The following is a 24,682-nucleotide window of genomic DNA, read 5'->3' on the forward strand; positions in this document are numbered from 1 at the left end:
TGTCAATGTGGACACACCACCTTGGGCTGTCTCTCACCCATAGCATTAGGTCATATATCATCTTTCTTCACGTATTTCTTTTTTTTGGTGCTGACATATTTATTTAATGTGTCACAACATCTTGAACAAGTGTTTAAAGTATTTCAATTAATTGTCTCAATTTTCGCAGTACTAGAGTACACTTAATAATAAAACAAGGTGTGAGCACTGAGAAATTAGAGTTTAGGGTTGTCCTTTCTTTAAAGTACCATCACATATAACCAACTCTGCAGAAACAAACCATCACCATTTATACACTGATTCTCGTGGTCTTCGTAACTTTACTGACTAATAGTGGACCTTATCAAGAGGACATCATGGGAACCACAAAGTACCTTCTCATCACCAGTTTTCTGTTGTTCTTGGGCCCGTTCTTTGACATCGCAGGTGAGTTTTTCTGATGTATGGTAGACATATTTATGGGAATTTTTTTTAATTTAAAATTTTAATTTTTACAAAAGGCAGATATTTTGTTAATTTGTTTTTTTAACAGACAAAGTAAGTCTGTTTCCCTTGGTTGGAGGAAAAATATGCTACAACTCAAAATTTCCATATGTTAAACTAGGACTTGTCCATTCCAGAATAGCACAACAGGGAACATTTATTGGGTTCTAATAATTATTTAACGTATTACCTATAAATGTAATCGAAACAATGTAATTATTTAAAAAACAACAACATAAAATATGATTTAGAATTGAAAAGCATTCACAGATTTAGTTTGGAGTAGTTTGACATACTTCTGATGAAAGCAAAGATTACAATTAGTAATCTGGTAATATAGTGATATACCTTCTCCTCACACAGTGCTCTGGGGTACCAGGATATTAAAGCAAAGAACTGGCCTGTCTGCATTTAATGAATGGTTAAACCATGCTCTAAACACCGCATGTTGGGTAAATGTGTCAGCTACAGGCTACGTGGAGTTTCACACTGTACAGATGAATACAGGGAGATTATTTGTTAAAAGTGGCTTTGTCACTTGATATAATCTTTCTGAAATACTAGCGCTGACTGAGTTAGAATTTCATTGAAAATTCCAATACAATCCAAAGATATAATAAGACAAAGTAGGGATTACTTTGTTTTAGGGTAAGTCCAGAGGTTGACAAGAAGCTCCACTGTCAACTTTTGTCCAATCCCAACAGTTGTCACAAGTGAGGTGTGTGAGATTCGGGCATGGTCTCGCTCATCACAACACATCTATGAGAGGTACCTGCAGTCTCGTGGGATCCTCAGTGATGTACACTGCGGCCACCAGGCCCTAACTAGATATGTAACCACGAAAGTGACAGATCCGATTTAAACAGGGTGTGGTGGAGAACCGAGAGCACCATTTGCGAGGTTTAGGTGAAATATAAAAAGTTCTCCAACTCACCTGGTTTACCAACTCAGCTATTTTAGCCAAAAGTGGCAATTTCTGAGTGAATTCCTTACTATGCCAATTTCATTAAATAAACCATGGCATTTATTAACAAAATGAAGAAACAATTAGGGAAACACGGGAATAATAACAAACTTTAGCCCATAACAGCAGAGATTGGAACATTCTAAATTGCAGTATTTTTTCCAGATAGAATTCCATGAATTCTCTACAATTCTGAGCCCATTGAATGCATTTCTAAATGTGCAATGGACGCTGAGTTGTAAGATATAGGATTTTATCCAAGAAATTGCTGCATCGCTACTTAATAAAATAGATACAAATGTATACTTCATTTCTTCTGGATTGCTGAAAGAAAATATCATGAAATAATAAAATATATGAGCTGAAAATGTAATATGTCAAGTGTCCCGGAGCAGTGTAACGTGCAGAACATTTCATTAGGGTGTGCAAGCGAAAAACTGAAAAGGGAGTGTTCTCACCTTTGTTTAGCAGGAAGACTTAAGCAATATCAGCTAGTGATGATTTAAAAATACATTAAAATCAGACGTACAGAATACAGCAGCCAAAGGGCCTAAACAAGGGTGTGTAGGATGGGCTATTTAATCAGGGTTATTCAATAACCTGTCTTCGCGGGAATTCATCAGAGAATAACACATTTTACTAACCTTCCCCCCAATCGCCCCTTTGTAACTTATGATTCCAAGTCAATATTTTAATTAACATTTTCAATTTTCTGGTAAATTCCCAACAATTTCTAATTTAGCAACTAAATCTCTGTGCTGATTTCACCAAATTCTGAATAGTGGTGATTTGAAAACTGAATTGCAAAATTTAGGGCTAAAAAAATTCCCCAAAACAAGCACACTGTAGCTGAGTTGGAGATTTTCCTAAATCAACACCTTTTGCCAACATTTTGCAGTTTGAATTTCATTAGTCTACAATTTAGTTTTAAGTGAATAACTCCCTATTAATAGATGGGAAGCCTCAACTCATTTACATCAGACACAAGATAGGTAAACATGTGGAAACTCTGGAATCGGAAATGGGAGACCTTAAGGTAAAAAGGAAGGTAAACCAGTTAATTTGTAAGTCAATTCAAAGTAATCTTGTCATAGTGAACTTATTAAAAAAAGATTTAAGATGTTGAAGGTTAATAGAGCGTTATGTGCTGGATGATATGTTTATTGGAAATCATCCCAAGATCTATAGTATTGGGGTAATAAAACATATATATTAATGACAAAATACATTTAACTTCTGAAAAAAACCTTAAACATAATATTTTTTTCTTCCAATATTCTTTCACAAAGACAGCCAAAATACATATATTTAGTGTTTATCGAGAAAAGCACCAATTTAAATAAGTTTAATGACACCTTAACCTTAATCAGAATAGCTCATGAAACAAATAAAATAATAAAACCAGAATTATATGGATTTGTTCTGATAGAAATCAACAAGAATTTCTAGATAGGACAGCTGCATACTCAATTCAATAAAAAATTTAAATCATTGGATACATTTGTAAATGCTTTCATTTTATTACATTTATCTCAATAGTCTCAGTGGTACGATAGATAATATATATTCTTTAATATTTATTTGTCTTATTTGGTTTATAAACACCTAACAAGAATCAGACAATGCAGAAAAAATACAAATTTTAAATGATATACATTATGTTCATTTCAGTGAGGGCTTATTAGTTTTGCACATGGTCTGCAAATTAATATTAAAGTAACACGTCAGGGATACAAAGCAGGTGCGAAAACACACTCCGAGATGTCTGATTGCAAGCTGGGAGCTAGCAGCGTAGGGGAACCTTTCAAAAGCATTCATATCCTTAATATGGGCATGTTTGTACACTGACAGAGAGGGGGCAAGGCAGCTGAGATGATTTAATGATGAGAAATGTTTGTTTCAAGAGCAACTATCACTTCAAATCACATTTTTAATGTCATAATCCTTTCATTGAATATTGAAATAAATAAAGTTTTTAAAATGAAGTATATGTAAAAAGAATGAGCGAAACGCACCCCTTCCTTTATTATATAACACACAAGATCCAGCGCACTCACTCGTCCATTCAACAGCAACTTCCAAAGCTCACAGATTGTATTGATATATTTTAACACCTAATCTAGGCAATAATAATGGGTACTTAGTTACAGTATGTGATCATACATTGCATAAACCTGCCACAACATCAATGTACCCCATTCTTGGCAGGTCTTGAATGTCCGTCCTCAATTTTTTAATTTTTTCTTTTTTACGTATACTCTATTTCCTTTCAAAACTTGATGAAATGATTATTATATTTAGTTTTGAGGTGACTGTTGTCCTTTAAGAAGAGTCCAAACTATAAATATGTTACAAATGGATAAAAGAAGGGATTATTTTGACACTAGAGAAAATAAGATAATCGGGAATGTATTGGCTAAATGAAGTCTGTGTATAGAAGCTGTTATGAGGGTAAGGGGTTAAACTACTGACACAAGGTATCAGATTAGACATCTGACCTGTAACTAATATCATTTGATTATACTACATTTTATTGTGTTTTATTTATTAAACAGTGAACCAAGAGAGGGTAAAACTGTTGGAGTAAACCTCCAGTTCAGTAAAGTTGGACCCCTCCCACCCCAATTCTGCAATTTCAAGTCGATTGCCAATGCAGATATATTTGTTTTTTAAAGTGGTCTTGAAATGAAGTAATGTGAGATATATCTATGTTCGTTGTATATCAAAATAAGCTATTTTCAATAACATGTATCTCTCTATTTCAGATGCACAAACAACAACCAACACTACAGGTAAGATATAGATTTACATCAACTATGAATAATATATATATATATATATATATATATATATATATATATATATATATATATATATATATATATATATATATATATATATATACTGCTGAATTTATTGTCCATTGTTATATAACAACAGTCATTTCCCACCTTCCTGAGGAATTTTGGAGCTTGCTTCATAAAAAAGGAGGGGTCCCTCCGATCCCTGCTAACTAGGACATAGACCTGTTCCTTTATCCCATATTGAGGTGGGAAAGGGTTAATAGAGTGAGATGTATCCCATATCAAGGTGGGAATGGGTTAATAGAGCGAGCTGTATCCCATATCAAGATGGGAAGGGGTTAATAGAGCGAGATGTATCCCATATCAAGGTGGGGAGGGGTTAATAGAGCGAGATGTATCCCATATCAAGGTGGGAAGGGGTTAATAGAGTGAGCTGTATCCCATGTCAAGGTGGGAAGGGGTTAATAGAGCGAGATGTATCCCATATCAAGGTGGGAAGGGGTTAATAAAGGGAGATGTATCCCATATCAAGGTGGAAAGGGGTTAATATAGCGATATGTATACCATATCAAGATGGGAAGGGGTTAATAGAGCGATATGTATACCATGTCAAGGTGGGAAGGGGTTAATAGAGTGATATGTATCCTATATCAAGGTGGGAAGGGGTTAATAGAGCGATATGTATCCCATATCAAGGTGGGAAGGGGTTAATAGTGCGATATGTATCCCGCATCAAGATGGGAAGGGGTTAATAGATCGAGATGTATCCCACATCAAGGTGGGAAGGGGTTAATAGAGTGAGATGTATGCCATATCAAGGTGGGAAGGGGTTAATAGAGTGATATGTATCCTATATCAAGGTGGGAAGGGGTTAATAGAGCGATATGTATCCCATATCAAGGTGGGAAGGGGTTAATAGTGCGATATGTATCCCGCATCAAGATGGGAAGGGGTTAATAGATCGAGATGTATCCCACATCAAGGTGGGAAGGGGTTAATAGAGTGAGATGTATGCCATATCAAGGTGGGAAGGGGTTAATAGAGCGATATGTATACTATGTCAAGGTGGGAAGGGGTTAATAGAGCGAGCTGTATCCCATATCAAGGTGGGAAGGGGTTAATAGCGCGATATGTATCCCATATCAAGGTGGGAAGGGGTTAATAGAGCGAGATGTATCCCATATCAAGGTGGGAAGGGGTTAATAGAGTGATATGTATCCCATATCAAGGTGGGAAGGGGTTAATAGAGCGAGATGTATCCCAAATGGAGGTGGGAAGGGGTTAATAGAGCAATATGTATCCCATATCAAGGTGGGAAGGGGTTAATAGAGCGATATGTATCCCACATCAAGTTGGGAAGGGGTTAATAGATCGAGATGTATCCCACATCAAGGTGGGAAGGGGTTAATAGAGCGATATGTATACTATGTCAAGGTAGGAAGGGGTTAATAGAGCGATATGTATCCCATATCAAGGTGGGAAGGGGTTAATAGAGCGATATATATCCCATATCAAGGTGGGAAGGGGTTAATAGAGCGATATGTATCCCATATCAAGGTGGGAAGGGGTTAATAGAGCGATATGTATCCCATAGGGTTAATAGAGCGAGATGTATCCTATATTAAGGTGGGAAGGGGTTAATAGAGTGATATGTATCCAATATCAAGGTGGGAAGGGGTTAATAGAGCGATATGTATCCAATATCAAGGTGGGAAGGGGTTAATAGAGCGATATGTATCCAATATCAAGGTGGGAAGGGGTTAATAGAGCGATATGTATCCCATACCAAGGTGGGAAGGGGTTAATAGAGCGATATGTATCCCATATCAAGGTGGGAAGGGGTTAATAGAGCGATATGTATCCAATATCAAGGTGGGAAGGGGTTAATAGAGCGATATGTATCCCATGTCAAGGTGGGAAGGGGTTAATAGAGCGAGATGTATCCCATATCAAGGTGGGAAGGGGTTAATAGAGCGATATGTATCCCATATCAAGGTGGAAAGGGGTTAATAGAGTGAGCTGTATCCCATATCAAGGTGGGAAGGGGTTAATAGAGCGAGATGTATCTCATGTCAAGGTGGGAAGGGGTTAATAGAGTGAGATGTATCTCATGTCAAGGTGGGAAGGGGTTAATAGAGCGTGGGAAGGGAACCTATTTCAATCATAGACAGAGACACAACGTTAGGGCATTAAGCAATATATACATGTACAAAGTTTCTTCACCCTTTGCAGTAAAAAGAGTTTCTAAAATATTATGGTATCCCTTTTCTTACTTTTTAAATATAAGTATAAAAGTAGAAATGTCATTTTGTTTTTTATTCCTCCAGTTTGTGCAAAGTTTGCAGAACAAGCTTCAGCAGTGAAACGTCTGTTTGTAGCGCTATCGGCCATGCACGAAATATGACGCCAGGTTCATTGCCAGCGTTACTCACTAACGGGAGAATTGCAGGGAATTCAAAGTGAATTTCAAATTTAAGGTCAAAATAGCTGAACTGCTCGGCTACTCTGGTCTTTAATTTGAAATTCACTTCTCACTTCAGTGAATAACCTGCCTATCTAAACATTTTCAACTAACATTTCTGATTTTTTAACCTCTTAACGCCGTTAGGGCATATTATGCTGTCCGCATTTAGTGAGCCTAGTACATTGTTAGGTCCCCTGTCCCTGCACACTTACCTGGACCCGCAATCCCAGTCCGGGGGGACTGCCTCTCGAGACAGGCAGTCCCCCTGCTTCCATTTTGGCCATGTGATCATGCCGGACTTTGCAATCACATGGCCGCAGAGCAGTCTATGAGACGGCCTGCAGGTGGACTGTCTGAGTGCTCAAGTAGTCTCCCTAGCGTCTGAAAATAAATAAAATGTTAGTGAAACACATTCAAACAATATATTATACATGTATTATGCAGAACTTGAAAAATAACAAAATTTCTTAATTTCTCAAAGTTTCATTTTATTTATATTAAATTATGTTTCATATATAAATATTTGATATGAAATTAAAGTCCTGTTTCTACTGAACAAAAGTATACATAATAAGTGTGGGTATACTTCATATGAAAGAGGTGAATTATGGTTGAACAGACCCATAGTGCACATTTTGTTTACGTTTTGGTTGGATCAAAATGTGTACATTTGACTCCGTCCGGGGTTAACCCCTTAAAACCTGAGGGCGTACTATTCCGCCCTATTCTAAGCGGCTCTAAACGCCCCAGGCTGTAATAGTACGCCCTCCGGTTTTTTTTTACTTACCCGGTCGCCAGCAATCCCACGCCGGCGATCGCAGTTGGGGGGACTCCCAGGGAGTCCCCCAGGGAGTCCCCCGCGGCAGATCCATCCTCCTGCAGCCCCAAGGCCATGGGAGAGTGAGGTCCTTGCGAGGACCTCATAATCACATGGCCGGATTAGCTGGCTGCTGCATTGCCAGCAGGGGGACTGCCTGTAATGACAGTTAGTCCCCCTGCTGGCTAGAAATAAAATTAAATGTAATTGAAATAAGTGAAAAAAAAAAAAAAAAATATATATATATATATATATATATTTAGGTCATATATATATATATATATATATATATATATGATCTAAGTATAAATATACACATATACACACACACACATACACTGTCTAGGTGTATTTTATATAGATGTGTGTTATTTCATTCTAACTGTATTGTGATATTAATTTATATGTTTATATTAAAATACAAGTAGAACGAAATAATATATATATATATCTATATACATAAATATATACGTATATATCACTATATATATACCTATATATAAACAAAAATATTTTTAAAAAATTATATATATATATATATATATATATATATATATATATATACATATATATACACATACGTATAAATATACATATATTAATTCTACATATATATTTATGTAATATTTTTACATAATTAGGTATCTTAATTAATTACAATTAGCGGGACCTGCCTGACAACCCATGCCGAAAGTATAGGGAATTTAATTTGCTAGCACTATATTTAACCCTATAACTTTCCAAGACACCATAAAACCTGTACATGGGGGTACTGTTTTACTCGGGAGACTTCGCTGAACACAAATATTAGTGTTTTTAAAACAGTAAAATGTATTACAACGATGATATTGCCAGTAAAACTGACATTTTTTGCATTTTTCATGCACAAACAGCACTTACACGAACGATATTATTGCTGTGATACTTTTTACTGTTTTGAAACAGAAATATTTGTGTTCAGCGAAGTCTCCCGAGTACAACAGTACCCCTCATGTACAGGTTTTATGGTGTTTCCAAAGTTAGAGCGTCAAATATAAGGCTTGTGTTTCATTTTTTTCACATTAAAATTCGCCAGATTGGTTACGTTGCCTTTGAGATCCTATGGTAGCCCAATAATGAAAATTACCCCTATGATGGCATACCATTTGCAATAGTAGACAACCCAAGGTATTGCAAATGGGGTATGTCCAGTCTTTTTTATTAGCCACTTAGTCACAAACACTGGCCAAAATTTGCATTTTTTTGCATTTTTCACACACAAATAAATCTTAACGCTAACTTTGGCCAGTGTTTGTGACCAAATGGCTACTAAAAAAGACTGGACATACCCCATTTGCAATACCTTGGGTTGTCTACTATTGCAAATGGTATGCCATTATGGGTGTAAATTTAATTCCTGGGCTACTATACAGTCCCAAAGGCAACGTAACCAATCTGGTGAATTTCAATTATAAATGTAATGTGCTATATTTGACCCTGTAACTTCCCAAAACACCATAAAACCTGTACATAGGGGGTACTGTTTTACACGTGAGACTTTGCTGAATACAAATATGTGTATTTTATTGCAGTAAAAGCAAACAGTATTATGACATTGACAGTTAAAATGTCATGTAGAACTTAAAAAATCAAAAAAAATCGTATTTTCTCCCATTTTTTTCATATTAAATTATGTTTCATAGCTAAATATTTGATATTAAATGAAAGCCCTGTTTCCCCTGAATAAAATGATATATAATAAGGGGGGGTGCATTTAATATGAAAGAGGAGAATTACGGTTGGACAGACATATAGCGCAAATGCCAGGTTTTGTTTAAGTTTTGCTTTGTTCACAACGTGTACATTTGGCTCAGTCCAAAAACAAAGCAAAAAAATAATCAAAAATTTTTTTTGCAATATTAAATTCATGCTTAATCTCTTAAAAGTTTTACCTGAAATGTAGTTAGTGAATAGTGGATTTGCTAATTCTGAGCTTTTCCCTGAGTTTTGTAGTTTGGACTTGGATTTGGAGTTTGCTTAATTTACCAAATTGGACCTAAAATTAACAGAAATAAAACCTGTTTTAATAATATTGAAATAAGGATTTCAAACTACATAAAGCCTCAGTTTAGCCCTCTTTAATGTGGGAAATTTGCAATGAGAGATATCTACCAAAAAACATTGAGTCAATGTAAAGAGACGACAAATATATCTAAAATGTTTTCAAATGTAAATATTCTTAATATTCTAAATTAATTCTGAAACTTCTTATCTCTTGATATTTAACAGAACTGCCTACAGCAGCATTAACTACTACACCACCAGCAACGACCACACCAGCATTAACTACTACAGCTGAACCCACTACTACTCCAGCACCCACTACTACAGCTGAACCCACTACTACTCCAGCACCCACTACTACACCAGCACCAACTACTACAGCTGAACCCACTACTACTCCAGCACCAACTACTACACCAGCACCAACTACTACACCAGCACCAACTACTACAGCTGAACCCACTACTACACCAGCACCCACTACTACACCAGCATTAACTACTACAGCTGAACCCACTACTACTCCAGCACCCACTACTACAGCTGAACCCACTACTACTCCAGCACCCACTACTACACCAGCACCAACTACTACAGCTGAACCCACTACTACTCCAGCACCAACTACTACACCAGCACCAACTACTACACCAGCACCAACTACTACACCTGAACCCACTACTACACCAGCACCAACTACTACAGCTGAACCCACTACTACAGCAGCACCAACTACTACAGCTGAACCCACTACTACACCAGCACCAACTACTACACCAGCACCAACTACTACAACTGAACCCACTACTACTCCAGCACCCACTACTACACCAGCACCAACTACTACAGCTGAACCCACTACTACTCCAGCACCCACTACTACGCCAGCACCAACTACTACAGCTGAACCCACTACTACAGCAGCACCAACTACTACACCAGCACCAACTACTACAGCTGAACCCACTACTACAGCAGCACCAACTACTACACCAGCACTAACTACTACAGCTGAACCCACTACTACTCCAGCACCCACTACTACAGCTGAACCCACTACTACTCCAGCACCCACTACTACACCAGCACCAACTACTACAGCTGAACCCACTACTACTCCAGCACCAACTACTACACCAGCACCAACTACTACACCAGCACCAACTACTACAGCTGAACCCACTACTACACCAGCACCAACTACTACAGCTGAACCCACTACTACAGCAGCACCAACTACTACAGCTGAACCCACTACTACACCAGCACCAACTACTACACCAGCACCAACTACTACAACTGAACCCACTACTACTCCAGCACCCACTACTACACCAGCACCAACTACTACAGCTGAACCCACTACTACTCCAGCACCCACTACTACGCCAGCACCAACTACTACAGCTGAACCCACTACTACAGCAGCACCAACTACTACACCAGCACCAACTACTACAGCTGAACCCACTACTACAGCAGCACCAACTACTACACCAGCACTAACTACTACAGCTGAACCCACTACTACTCCAGCACCCACTACTACAGCTGAACCCACTACTACTCCAGCACCCACTACTACACCAGCACCAACTACTACAGCTGAACCCACTACTACTCCAGCACCAACTACTACACCAGCACCAACTACTACACCAGCACCAACTACTACAGCTGAACCCACTACTACACCAGCACCAACTACTACAGCTGAACCCACTACTACAGCAGCACCAACTACTACAGCTGAACCCACTACTACACCAGCACCAACTACTACACCAGCACCAACTACTACAACTGAACCCACTACTACTCCAGCACCCACTACTACACCAGCACCAACTACTACAGCTGAACCCACTACTACAGCAGCACCCACTACTACACCAGCACCAACTACTACAGCTGAACCCACTACTACAGCAGCACCAACTACTACAACTGAACCCACTACTACTCCAGCACCCACTACTACACCAGCACCAACTACTACAGCTGAACCCACTACTACAGCAGCACCCACTACTACACCAGCACCAACTACTACAGCTGAACCCACTACTACTCCAGCACCCACTACTACACCAGCACCAACTACTACAGCTGAACCCACTACTACACCAGCACCAACTATTACAACTGAACCCAATACTACACCAGCACCAACTACTACAACTGAACCCACTACTACTCCAGCACCCACTACTACACCAGCACCAACTACTACAGCTGAACCCACAACTACACCATCACCAACTACTATAGCTGAACCCACTACTACACCAGCACCAACTACTACAACTGAACCCACTACTACACCAGCACCAACTACAACTGAACCCACTACTACTCCAGCACCCACTACTACACCAGCACTAACTACTACAGCTGAACCCACTACTACAGCAGCACCAACTACTACAGCTGAACCCACTACTACTCCAGCACCCACTACTACACCAGCACCAACTACTACAGCTGAACCCACTACTACAGCAGCACCCACTACTACACCAGCACCAACTACTACAGCTGAACCCACTACTACTCCAGCACCCACTACTACACCAGCACCAACTACTACAGCTGAACCCACTACTACTCCAGCACCCACTACTACGCCAGCACCAACTACTACAGCTGAACCCACTACTACACCAGCACCAACTACTACAGCTGAACCCACTACTACACCAGCACCAACTACTACAACTGGACCCACTACTACACCAGCACCAACTATTACAACTAAACCCACTACTACACCAGCACCCACTACTACACCAGCACCAACTACTACAGCTGAGCCCACTACTACAGCAGCACCCACTACTACACCAGCACCAACTAATACAGCTGAACCCACTACTACTCCAGCACCCACTACTACACCAGCACCAACTACTACAGCTGAACCCACTACTACACCAGCACCAACTACTACAGCTGAACCCACTACTACACCAGCACCAACTATTACAACTGAACCCACTACTACACCAGCACCAACTACTACAACTGAACCCACTACTACTACTACAGCACCCACTACTACACCAGCACCAACTACTACAGCTGAACCCACAACTACACCAGCACCAACTACTACAGCTGAACCCACTGCTACACCAGCACCAACTACTACAGCTGAACCCACTACTACACCAGCACCAACTACTACAACTGAACCCACTACTACACCAGCACCAACTACTACAACTGAACCCACTACTACTCCAGCACCCACTACTACACCAGCACTAACTACTACAGCTGAACCCACTACTACAGCAGCACCAACTACTACAGATGAACCCACTACTACTCCAGCACCCACTACTACACCAGCACCAACTACTACAGCTGAACCCACTGCTACAGCAGCACCAACTACTACAGCTGAACCCACTACTACTCCAGCACCCACTACTACAGCTGAACCCACTACTACTCCAGCACCCACTACTACACCAGCACCAACTACTACAGCTGAACCCACTACTACTCCAGCACCAACTACTACAGCTGAACCCACTACTACTCCAGCACCCACTACTACACCAGCACCAACTACTACAGCTGAACCAACTACTACACCAGCACCAACTACTACAGCTGAACCCACTACTACTCCAGCACCAACTACTACACCAGCACTAACTACTACAACTGAACCCACTACTACTCCAGCACCCACTACTACACCAGCACCAACTAGTACAGCTGAAACCACAACTACACCAGCACCAACTACTACAGCTGAACCCACTACTACACCAGCACCAACTACTACAGCTGAACCCACTACTACACCAGCACCAACTACTACAACTGAACCCACTACTACACCAGCACCAACTACTACAACTGAACCCACTACTACTCCAGCACCCACTACTACACCAGCACCAACTACTACAGCTGAACCCACTACTACAGCAGCACCAACTACTACAGCTGAACCCACTACTACTCCAGCACCCACAACTACACCAGCATCAACTACTACAGCTGAACCCACTACTACACCAGCACCAACTACTACAGCTGAACCCACTACTACACCAGCACCAACTACTACAACTGAACCCACTACTACACCAGCACCAACTACTACAACTGAACCCACTACTACTCCAGCACCCACTACTACACCAGCACCAACTACTACAGCTGAACCCACTACTACAGCAGCACCAACTACTACAGCTGAACCCACTACTACTCCAGCACCCACAACTACACCAGCATCAACTACTACAGGTGAACCCACTACTACAGCAGCACCAACTACTACAGCTGAACCCACTACTACACCAGCACCAACTACTACAGCTGAACCCACTACTACAGCAGCACCAACTACTGCAGCTGAACCCACTACTACTCCAGCACCAACTACTTCAGCTGAACCCACTACTACTCCAGCACCCACTACTACATCAGCACCAACTACTACAGCTGAACCCACTACTACACCAGCACCAACTACAACAGCTGAACCCACTACTACTCCAGCACCCACTACTACACCAGCACCAACTACTACAGCTGAACCCACTACTACTCCAGCACCCACTACTACACCAGCACTAACTACTACAACTGAACCCACTACTACTACAGCACCCACTACTACACCAGCACCAACTACTACAGCTGAACCCACTACTACAGCAGCCCCAACTACTACAGCTGAACCCACTACTACTCCAGCACCCACTACTACACCAGCACTAACTACTACAACTGAACCCACTACTACTCCAGCACCCACTACTACACCAGCACCAACTACTACAGCTGAACCCACTACTACAGCAGCCCCAACTACTACAGCTGAACCCACTACTACTCCAGCACCCACTACTACACCAGCACCAACTACTACAGCTGAACCCACTACTACACCAGCACCAACTACTACAGCTGAACCCACTACTACTACAGCACCCACTACTACACCAGCACCAACTACTACAGCTGAACCCACTACTACTCCAGCACCCACTACTACACCAGCAGTAACTACTACAGCTGAACCCACTTCTACACCAGCACCAACTACTACAGCTGAACCCACTACTACTACAGCACCCACTACTACACCAGCACCAACTACTACATCAGCACTGACTACTACACCAGCACCAACTACTACAGCTGAACCCACTACTACTACAGCACCCACTACTACACCAGCACCAACTACTACAGCTGAACCCACTACTACTCCAGCACCCACTAGTACACCAGCACTAACTACTACAACTGAACCCACTACTACTCCAGCACCCACTACTACACCAGCACCAACTACTACAGCTGAACCCACTACTACAGCAGCCCCAACTACTACAGCTGAACCCACTACTACTCCAGCACCCACTACTACACCAGCACTAACTACTACAACTGAACCCACTACTACTCCACCACCCACTACTACACCAGCACCAACTACTACAGCTGAACCCACTACTACAGCAGCACCAACTACTACAGCTGAACCCACTACTACTCCAGCACCCACTACTACACCAGCACCAACTACTACAGCTGAACCCACTACTACAGCAGCCCCAACTACTACAGCTGAACCCACTACTACTCCAGCACCCACTACTACACCAGCAGTAACTACTACAGCTGAACCCACTTCTACACCAGCACCAACTACTACAGCTGAACCCACTACTACAGCAGCACCAACTACTACAGCTGAACCCACTACTACTACAGCACCCACTACTACACCAGCACCAACTACTACATCAGCACTGACTACTACACCAGCACCAACTACTACAGCTGAACCCACTACTACTACAGCACCCACTACTACACCAGCACCAACTACTACAGCTGAACCCACTACTACTCCAGCACCCACTAGTACACCAGCACTAACTACTACAACTGAACCCACTACTACTCCAGCACCCACTACTACACCAGCACCAACTACTACAGCTGAACCCACTACTACAGCAGCCCCAACTACTACAGCTGAACCCACTACTACTCCAGCACCCACTACTAAACCAGCACTAACTACTACAACTGAACCCACTACTACTCCACCACCCACTACTACACCAGCACCAACTACTACAGCTGAGCCCACTACTACAGCAGCACCAACTACTACAGCTGAACCAACTACTACTCCAGCACCCACTACTACACCAGCACCAACTACTACAGCTGAACCCACTACTACACCAGCACCAACTACTACAGCTGAACCCACTACTACTCCAGCACCCACTACTACACCAGCACCAACTACTACAGCTGAACCCACTGCTACAGCAGCACCAACTACTACAGCTGAACCCACTACTACACCAGCACCCACTACTACACCAGCACTAACTACTACAGCTGAACCCACTACTACAGCAGCACCAACTACTACAGATGAATCCACTACTACACCAGCACCAACTACTACAGCTGAACCCACTACTACACCAGCACCAACTACTACAGCTGAACCCACTACTACACCAGCACCAACTACTACACCAGCACTAACTACTACAGCTGAACCCACTACTACTCCAGCACCCACTACTACACCAGCACTAACTACTACAACTGAACCCAATACTACTCCAGCACCCACTACTACACCAGCACCAACTACTACAGCTGAACCCACTACTACAGCAGCACCAACTACTACAGCTGAACCCACTACTACACCAGCACCCACTACTACACCAGCACTAACTACTACAGCTGAACCCACTACTACTCCAGCACCCACTACTACACCAGCACCAACTACTACAGCTGAACCCACTACTACAGCAGCACCAACTACTACACCAGCACCAACTACTACAGCTGAACCCACTACTACTCCAGCACCCACTACTACACCAGCACCAACTACTACAGCTGAACCCACTACTACAGCAGCACCAACGACTACTGCTGAACCGACTACTACTCCAGCACCCACTACTACACCAGCACCAACGACTACAGCTGAACCCACTACTACTGCAGCACCCACTACTACACCAGCACTAACTACTACAGCTGAACCCACTACTACTCCAGCAACCACTACTACACCAGCACAAACTACTACAGCTGAACCCACTACTACAGCAGCACCAACTACTACAGCTGAACCCACTACTACTACAGCACCCACTACTACACCAGCACCAACTACTACAGCTGAACCCACTACTACTCCAGCACCCACTACTACACCAGCACCAACTACTACAGCTGAACCCACTACCACTCCAGCACCCACTACTACACCAGCACCAACTACTACAGCTGAACCCACTACCACTCCAGCACCCACTACTACACCAGCACCAACTACTACAGCTGAACCCACTACTACAGCAGCACCAACTACTACAGCTGAACCCACTACTACTCCAACACCCACTACTACACCAGCACCAACTACTACAGCTGAACCCACTACTACTCCATCACCCACTACTACACCAGCACTATCTACTACAGCTGAACCCACTACTACTCCAGCACCCACTACTACCCCAGCACCAAATACTACAGCTGAACCCACTACTACAGCAGAACCAACTATTACACCAGCACCAACTAATACAGCTGAACCCACTACTATACCAGTAACAACTACTACAGCTGAACCCACTACTACTCCAGCACCCACTACTACACCAGCACCAACTACTACAGCTGAACCCACTACTACAGCAGCACCAACTACTACAGCTGAACCCACTACTACAGCAGCACCAACTTCTACAGCTGAACCCACTACCACTCCAGCACCCACTACTACACCAGCAGTAACTACAACAGCTGAACCCACTACTACTCCAGCACCCACTACTACAGCAGCACCAACTACTACAGCTGAACCCACTACTACACCAGCACCAACTACTACAGCTGAACCCACTACTACAGCAGCACCAACTACTACAGCTGAACGCACTACTACTACAGCACCCGCTACTACACCAGCACCAACTACTACATCAGCACTGACTACTACACCAGCACTTACAACTACACCAGCACCAATTACTACAGCTGAACCCACTACTACACCAGCACCAACTACTACATCAGCACTGACTACTACACCAGCACTTACAACTACACCAGCACCAATTACTACACCAGCACTAACTACTACAGCTGAACCCACTACTACACCAGCACCAACTGCTACAGCTGACCCCTCTACTACACCAGCACCAACTACTACACCAGCACTAACTACTACAGCTGAACCCACTACTACACCAGCACCTACTACTACACAGGCACTAACTACTACAGCTGAACCCACTACTACTCTAGCACCAACTACTACAGCTGGACCCTCTACTACACCAGCAGCTACTACTACACAGGAACTAACTACTACAGCTGAACCCTCTACTACACCAGCACAAAGTACTACAGCTGAACCCACTACTACACCGGCACCAACTACTACACCAGCACCAACTACTGCAGCTGGACTCACTACTACACCAGCACCTATTACTACAATGGCACTGACTACTACAGCTGAACCCACTACTACACCAGCAGTAACTACTACACCAGCACCAACTACTACAGCTGAACCCACGACTAGAGCAGCACCAACTACTAAAGCTGAGCCCAGTACTACACAAGCACCAATTACTACACCAGCACTAACTACTACAGCTCCACTAACTACTACACCAGCACTAACACCTACACTAGCACTAACAACTACACCAGCACCAACTACTACAGCTGAACCCCCTACTACACCAGCACCAACTACTACAGATGAACCCTCTACTACACCAGCACCAACTACTACACCAGCACCAACTACTACAGCTGGACCCACTACTACACCAGCTTCTACTACTACACCAGCACTTACTACTACAGCTGAACCCACTACTACATCAGCATCAACTACTACAGCTGAACCCACTACTACACCAGCACCAACTACTACAGTTGAACCCTTTACTACACCGGCACCAACTACTACACCAGCACCAACTACTGCTGCTGGACCCACTACTACACCAGCACCTATTACTACACTGGCACTAACTACTACAGCTGAACCCACTACTACACCAGCACCAACTACTACACCAGCACTAACTACTACAGTTGAACCCACTACTACACCAGCAACAACTACTACACCAGCACTAACTACTACACCAGCACAATCTACTACAGCTGAACCCACTACTACACCAGCAACAACTACTACACAAGCACTAACTACTACACCAGCACAAACTACTACAGCTGAACCCACTACTACAACAGCACTAACTACTACAGCTGAACCCACTTCTACACCAGCACTAACTACTACACCAGCACCAACTACTACACCAGCACTAACTACTACACCAGCACAAAGTACTACAGCTGAACCCACTACTACAGCAGAACTAACTACTACACAAGCACCAACTACTACAGCAGCACCAATTACTACACCAGCACTAACTACTACAGCTCCATTAACTACTACACCAGCAATAACAACTACACCAGCACTAACATCTACACCAGCACCATCTACTACACCAGCACTAACTATTACAGCTGAACCCAATACTACACCAGCACCAACAACTACAGCTCAAACCTCTACTACACTAGCACCAACTACTACAGCTGGACCCACTACTACACCAGCACCTACTACTACACAGGCACTAACTACTAGAGCTGAACCCTCTACTACACCAGCACCCACTACTACACCAGCACTAACTACTACAGCTGAACTCACTACTACACCAGCATCAACTACTACAGCTGAATCTTCTACTACACCAGCACCAACTACTACAGCTGGACCCACTACTACATCAGCACCTACTACTACACAGGCACTAACTACTACAGCTAAAGCCACTACTACACCAGCACCAACTACTACACCAGCACTAACTACTACAGCTGAACCCACTACTACACCAGTAACAACTACTACACCAGCACTAACTACTACAACTGCACAAACTACTACAGCTGAACCCTCTACTACACCAGCACCAACTACTACACCAGCACCAACTACTACAGCTGGACCCACTACTACGCCAGCACCTATTACTACACAGGCACTAACTACTACAGCTGAACCCACTACTACATCAGCACCAACTACTACACCAGCACTAACTACTACAGCTGAACCCACTACTACACAAGCACCAACTACTACACCAGCACTAACTACTACAGCTGGACCCACTACTACATCAGCACCAACTACTACACCAGCACTAACTACTACAGCTGGACCCACTACTACACCAGCACCAACTACTACACCAGCACTAACTACTACAGCTGAACCCACTACTACACAAGCACCAACTACTACACCAGCACTAACTACTACAGCTGAACCCACTACTACACAAGCACCAACTACTACACCAGCACTAACTACTACAGCTGGACCCACTACTACACCAGCACCAACTACTACACCAGCACTAACTACTACAGCTGAACCCACTACTACACCAGCACCAACTACTACACCAGCACTAACTACTACAGCTGAACCCACTACTACACCAGCAACAACAACTACACCTGCAACAACAACTACACCAGCAGTTACTACAGTAACCACTACTACTGGGACAACAGTTACTACAGGATCCACTGCCACTGGGGCAACAGTTATTACAGGATCCACTACTACTGGGATAACAGCTACTACAAGATCCACTGGTATTGGGGCTTCAACTACTACAGCATCTTCTGCAACTGGGTCTACAGGAACCACATCCACTGCTACAAATAATGGAATACAAAGTAAGTTTACAGACCTAATAACCAATTTGCATTCCAGTCAACTTTCCCAAATACTCTGCAACAAAAAGCAATTCTGGGCTCTGAGTTCTTTAAAATTGTTGGAACAGCCCCAATGTTTGTTATTCATGTATGGCCCTCTTTGGCTACGTTGCTGCACTAGCTCTACCTAAAGAATAGTATCTGTGGCTCTGTTTCTGCCAATGTATGGCCCTTGCAAATCACACATACACACCATTCAAATAATGGCAAATTAAGCAAAATGAGTTTGGGTTTTTGCAAAAATGTTTATTTTATAATATAACAAGAATAAATTAAATAGTGTCAGTCCAAAGCAATAATAACATTTTACAACATAAATATACATCAATACTGGCTGGATTGTAAGAATACTTATAATGCAGATAAAATGTACTCTATAAATACACACACATCTTTTTATATGTATATATATATATATATATATATATATATATATATATATATATATATATAGAAACATAGAAACATAGAATGTGACGGCAGATAAGAACCATTCGGCCCATCTAGTCTGCCCAGTTTTCTAAATACTTTAATTAGTCCCTGGCCTTATCTTATAGTTAGGATAGCCTTATGCCTATCCCACGCATGCTTAAACTCCTTTACATTTTTAGTTAAATAAGATATGTGACTTTATTATTTTATTCACAAAACTGCAACTGTGTAGATGTAACAAAGGAACTGCAAATTTTAGACAAAATTGAAAAATGGATCAGAAAAATTCTCCATTTCAGTAATTTACAGCTAAAATGTGAATTTCTATCTTCAATTCTCCACAGTTGCCAGTATAATGAATACACTATTGCAATAAATAGTGATGTCCCGAACGGTTCGCTGGCGAATAGTTCCAGGCGAACATAGCGTGTTCGCGTTCGTCACGGATCGCGAACATATGCGATGTTCGGTCCGCCCCCTATTTTTTTATTTTTGTGGTCTTTCAGCCAAATTTACTAATACTAAGTAAAAATTACTTAGTATTAGTAAATTGTGCCCCTACTCGGCTGCTCACTGTTAAAAAAAAAACAAAACAAGGGTCCCCCCTCCCTGAGCGGGTGGGGGCCCTAAAGTAAAAAAAGGGGGGAGGACCTATTGTCCTCCCCCCCCGGCCCCCACCACTGAGCGGTGGGTGGGGGCCCTAAATACCCAGGGGTGGGGGCCGGAGGGGGAGGACAGTTTGTAGCAGTTCATTATCTTTATGGCCCCCACCCGCCGCCCAGGGGTGGGGGCCGGGGGAGGGACGGAGAATAGGTCTCCCCCCCCCAATCACTATTGTGGCCAGAAAGAGTCCCTGTGGGTTTTAAAATTTGCCTGCCTATTGAAGTCTATGGCGGTTCACCCAGTTCGCCCGGTTCGCGAACATTTGCGGAAGTTCGCGGTTCGCGAACCGAAAATGTTATGTTCGCGACATCACTAGCAATAAATAAATAGGTTCTTAAGGATTTTGCAATACCAATACATTTGATTCGCTATACCCGGTTATTCGCTATAAAGGGTTATTCCCTATACAGGGTTATTCACTATGCCCGGTTATTCGCTATACAGGGTTATTTGCTATACCCGGTTATTCGCTATACAGGGTTATACGCTATACCCTGTTATTCGCTAAACACAGTGATTCTCTATACAGGATTATTTGCTATACGGGATTATTCGCTATACAGGGTTATTCGCTATACCCGGTTATTCGCTATACCCGGTTATTCGCTATACAGGATAATTCGCTATACAAGGTTATTTCAATTGAAGGCCAAATAGCTGGACTGGAAGCTAAACTTGGAGATGTTTTTTGAGTTTGACTATTTTGCTCATCAACTAAAATTTAACTTTGAATTTCCAACAATACTTAGTAGTTACTAACCCTCGCAGTAATCTTTACATGCCTGGAGCTGAGGCATACAGAGCAATGTATATTAAAGGCCTAAATGTAGAATAAACTGTTGGAATCTTCACTATCAAGGTTATACTGGCAATTCTCAATGACTAATTATTAGTCACGTGGCTGAAATGGGAAGAATCTAGAACCCATTCTCCACAGTTTCCATTTTAGTGAATATGACCAATATGTCGTGTGATATATATGCAGTCTCACATATAATAATTCTATCTGCAGCCTCCGCTGGAGGGAACAGTGCCACGACCCAGAGCACTACCGAAACCACTTCTGACCAACTTGCAGGTGAGATATGAAATATCAATGTACAAAGTGAATCCATTATCAATGTCATATAGACATATATATATATATATATATAAACTGGAAGTGGAGTTTAAAAAAACCTCAAAATATATGTGGGTGGGACAAGTCAGGAGAAGGGCCAGCTCTGAACTGGCAGGTACATTCACGGATACACTATATGATTATGGGGTCCTACTTTTGTAATAATCATTTCTGCTTTCTTACAGTTCCATACTGGGGTATTATCTTGATGGGATTAGTAGCAATTCTGGGAGTTGCCTTAATCTTGGGATTGCTGTTTGGAGTAAGTATTTGTCTTAAATAAATGACTGTTTTAAATATTTCTGAACCAAAATTGCTGAAGCCAATAAAAGCAACCCGTAACCACTGATTTATGTTCAGCTGACACGTGTTAATTATGACTTTAATAATTAATAAGATGCCATTGATGCATTGAAATATGTGAAATTTAACATTATAGAGTTTACATTTACTCTTATTGGAATTGTATTAATTAGTAACTCATGCTTCCCATTCACAGGACTCTAGGAGCACTTCCTAAGCATTACCCAATTCATTTTTCAAAACTACGTCCACAGCATTTATTTCAGTAACACTATCTCTATATTAAAATACCTTATTAACACATTAACACATAACACATTCTTTCCAATAACAATATGCCTGATGGGGAGCTAAAATTATATCCTAGATATTTCTCATCTCTTAAAAGTCATACTAAGAAGCCTGGACACCATATTCGATGTAGTTCATACACCACAACATTAACTTCAATGAGTTTCCCTAACACTTTTCTCCTAATGTCTTTCCCCTCCAGTTCTTGGCCTGTGCAAGGACCTCTGCCACCTACGCTGTAGAGAGTTATCCTGCATACTTTACACATTCGAGGTGGTGGAACCCTACACGTCTCTCCATGGTCCGAGACCCTGAGCATGGAATCCAGCCAAGACCAAACATTAGACGACTATCAAGCCAGACAGAGAACTATGAACTACATCAAAGAACACAACAATCTGGACAGAGCCACAAATAATCCACATTGATTAACTAAGCGATGTTGGGATTTAAACTAGCATGGCAGCAAAGTTACTCTAAAAATGCTATTTACTACCAGGTGTGACTCTGCTGTTATGCCTATTATTAAACACTTCTCACTGGAGGAATCTCCATAGTAAACTAGAGGAACCACAATGTCATTCTGTATTCACAAATGGCACTGAGGTTTCAAGGGCACATAAAGGTCATTTTTCTGGAGCTATACCTGGTCTCACTAGAAAAGTGCACAAGTAAAAATAACTCTTTATATGCAGTAATCTTTCCCTGTAGCACTGAAAATACAATATAATAGTTATACAATCTAAATGATTGGCATACAGTCAGACTGAGATGACTGACTACCATACAATATAAAAAATAAATAGCAAAAAAGTGAGAACCTCCGGAACACTCAGAAAAAAGCAATATGGGTCTAGTGGACTCTTTTCTTTCTCCACCCCATGCGTGGCGGAGAGTAATACATAAAAAAGTACCCAGGAGATTCTCAGTCTCATGTCTTATAGACCTTGGCATGTCTTTTCTTTGCGATTTGTACTGATTATCTAATAAAGTGTTGCTGGTTGCAGCTATAATTGATATGTTTAAGGCTGCTCTTTTCCCTAGATATGTTTACTGAGCTTAGTTATTTTTGAAAGACAGCCGTCTAGCCGTTATAGTGAATATCACAAATCTTTAACCCCTTAAGAACCAAACTTCTGGAATAAAAGGGAATCATGACATGTCACACATGTCATGTATCCTTAAGGGGTTAAACTGATTTCCAAGTGTGAGTGAATTCAGCCTATAGAATCGATGTGAATCTCCTGCACTCTGATTTATTGTATTCTTTTAAAGATGTGGAAACTTCCTAGAAAAACAAGGCTAGACTGGTGGTAACTATACAGAAACCTAGCCATGTTTAGGAATATTCCAACCAAGGTTTCATTGACAAAGCGCTCGCATGTTCAGTGAGGCTGGGACTCACACAACTGAGAATTTGCAATATATA

At 42.1% G+C, this 24,682-nt stretch overlaps 1 protein-coding gene across 1 annotated transcript; it reads left to right on the forward strand.

Annotated features, from left to right (window-relative positions):
- Positions 1–356: 356 nt before the first annotated feature.
- Positions 357–23,671, forward strand: LOC134572970 (spore coat protein SP65-like). The gene is made up of 7 exons (XM_063432311.1): positions 357–426; positions 2,401–2,511; positions 4,213–4,239; positions 20,166–20,405; positions 22,552–22,617; positions 22,845–22,921; positions 23,456–23,671. Exons 1-7 carry the CDS (start codon positions 357–359, stop codon positions 23,669–23,671), a joined length of 807 nt encoding a protein of 268 aa, XP_063288381.1.
- Positions 23,672–24,682: the final 1,011 nt, after the last annotated feature.

The sequence above is a fragment of the Pelobates fuscus genome, chromosome 9, assembly GCF_036172605.1.
Source record: "Pelobates fuscus isolate aPelFus1 chromosome 9, aPelFus1.pri, whole genome shotgun sequence".
Classification (NCBI taxonomy): Eukaryota; Metazoa; Chordata; class Amphibia; order Anura; family Pelobatidae; genus Pelobates; species Pelobates fuscus.

Bases quoted from the DNA above. Each gene is read 5' to 3' on its own strand.
- LOC134572970 (XM_063432311.1), top strand. From the start codon at position 357: ATGGGAACCACAAAGTACCTTCTCATCACCAGTTTTCTGTTGTTCTTG. The intron at 427-2,400 runs GTGAGTTTTTCT...CCCTATTAATAG, and splicing joins CCCGTTCTTTGACATCGCAG to ATGGGAAGCCTCAACTCATT. The intron at 20,406-22,551 runs GTAAGTTTACAG...TTCTATCTGCAG, and splicing joins TACAAATAATGGAATACAAA to CCTCCGCTGGAGGGAACAGT.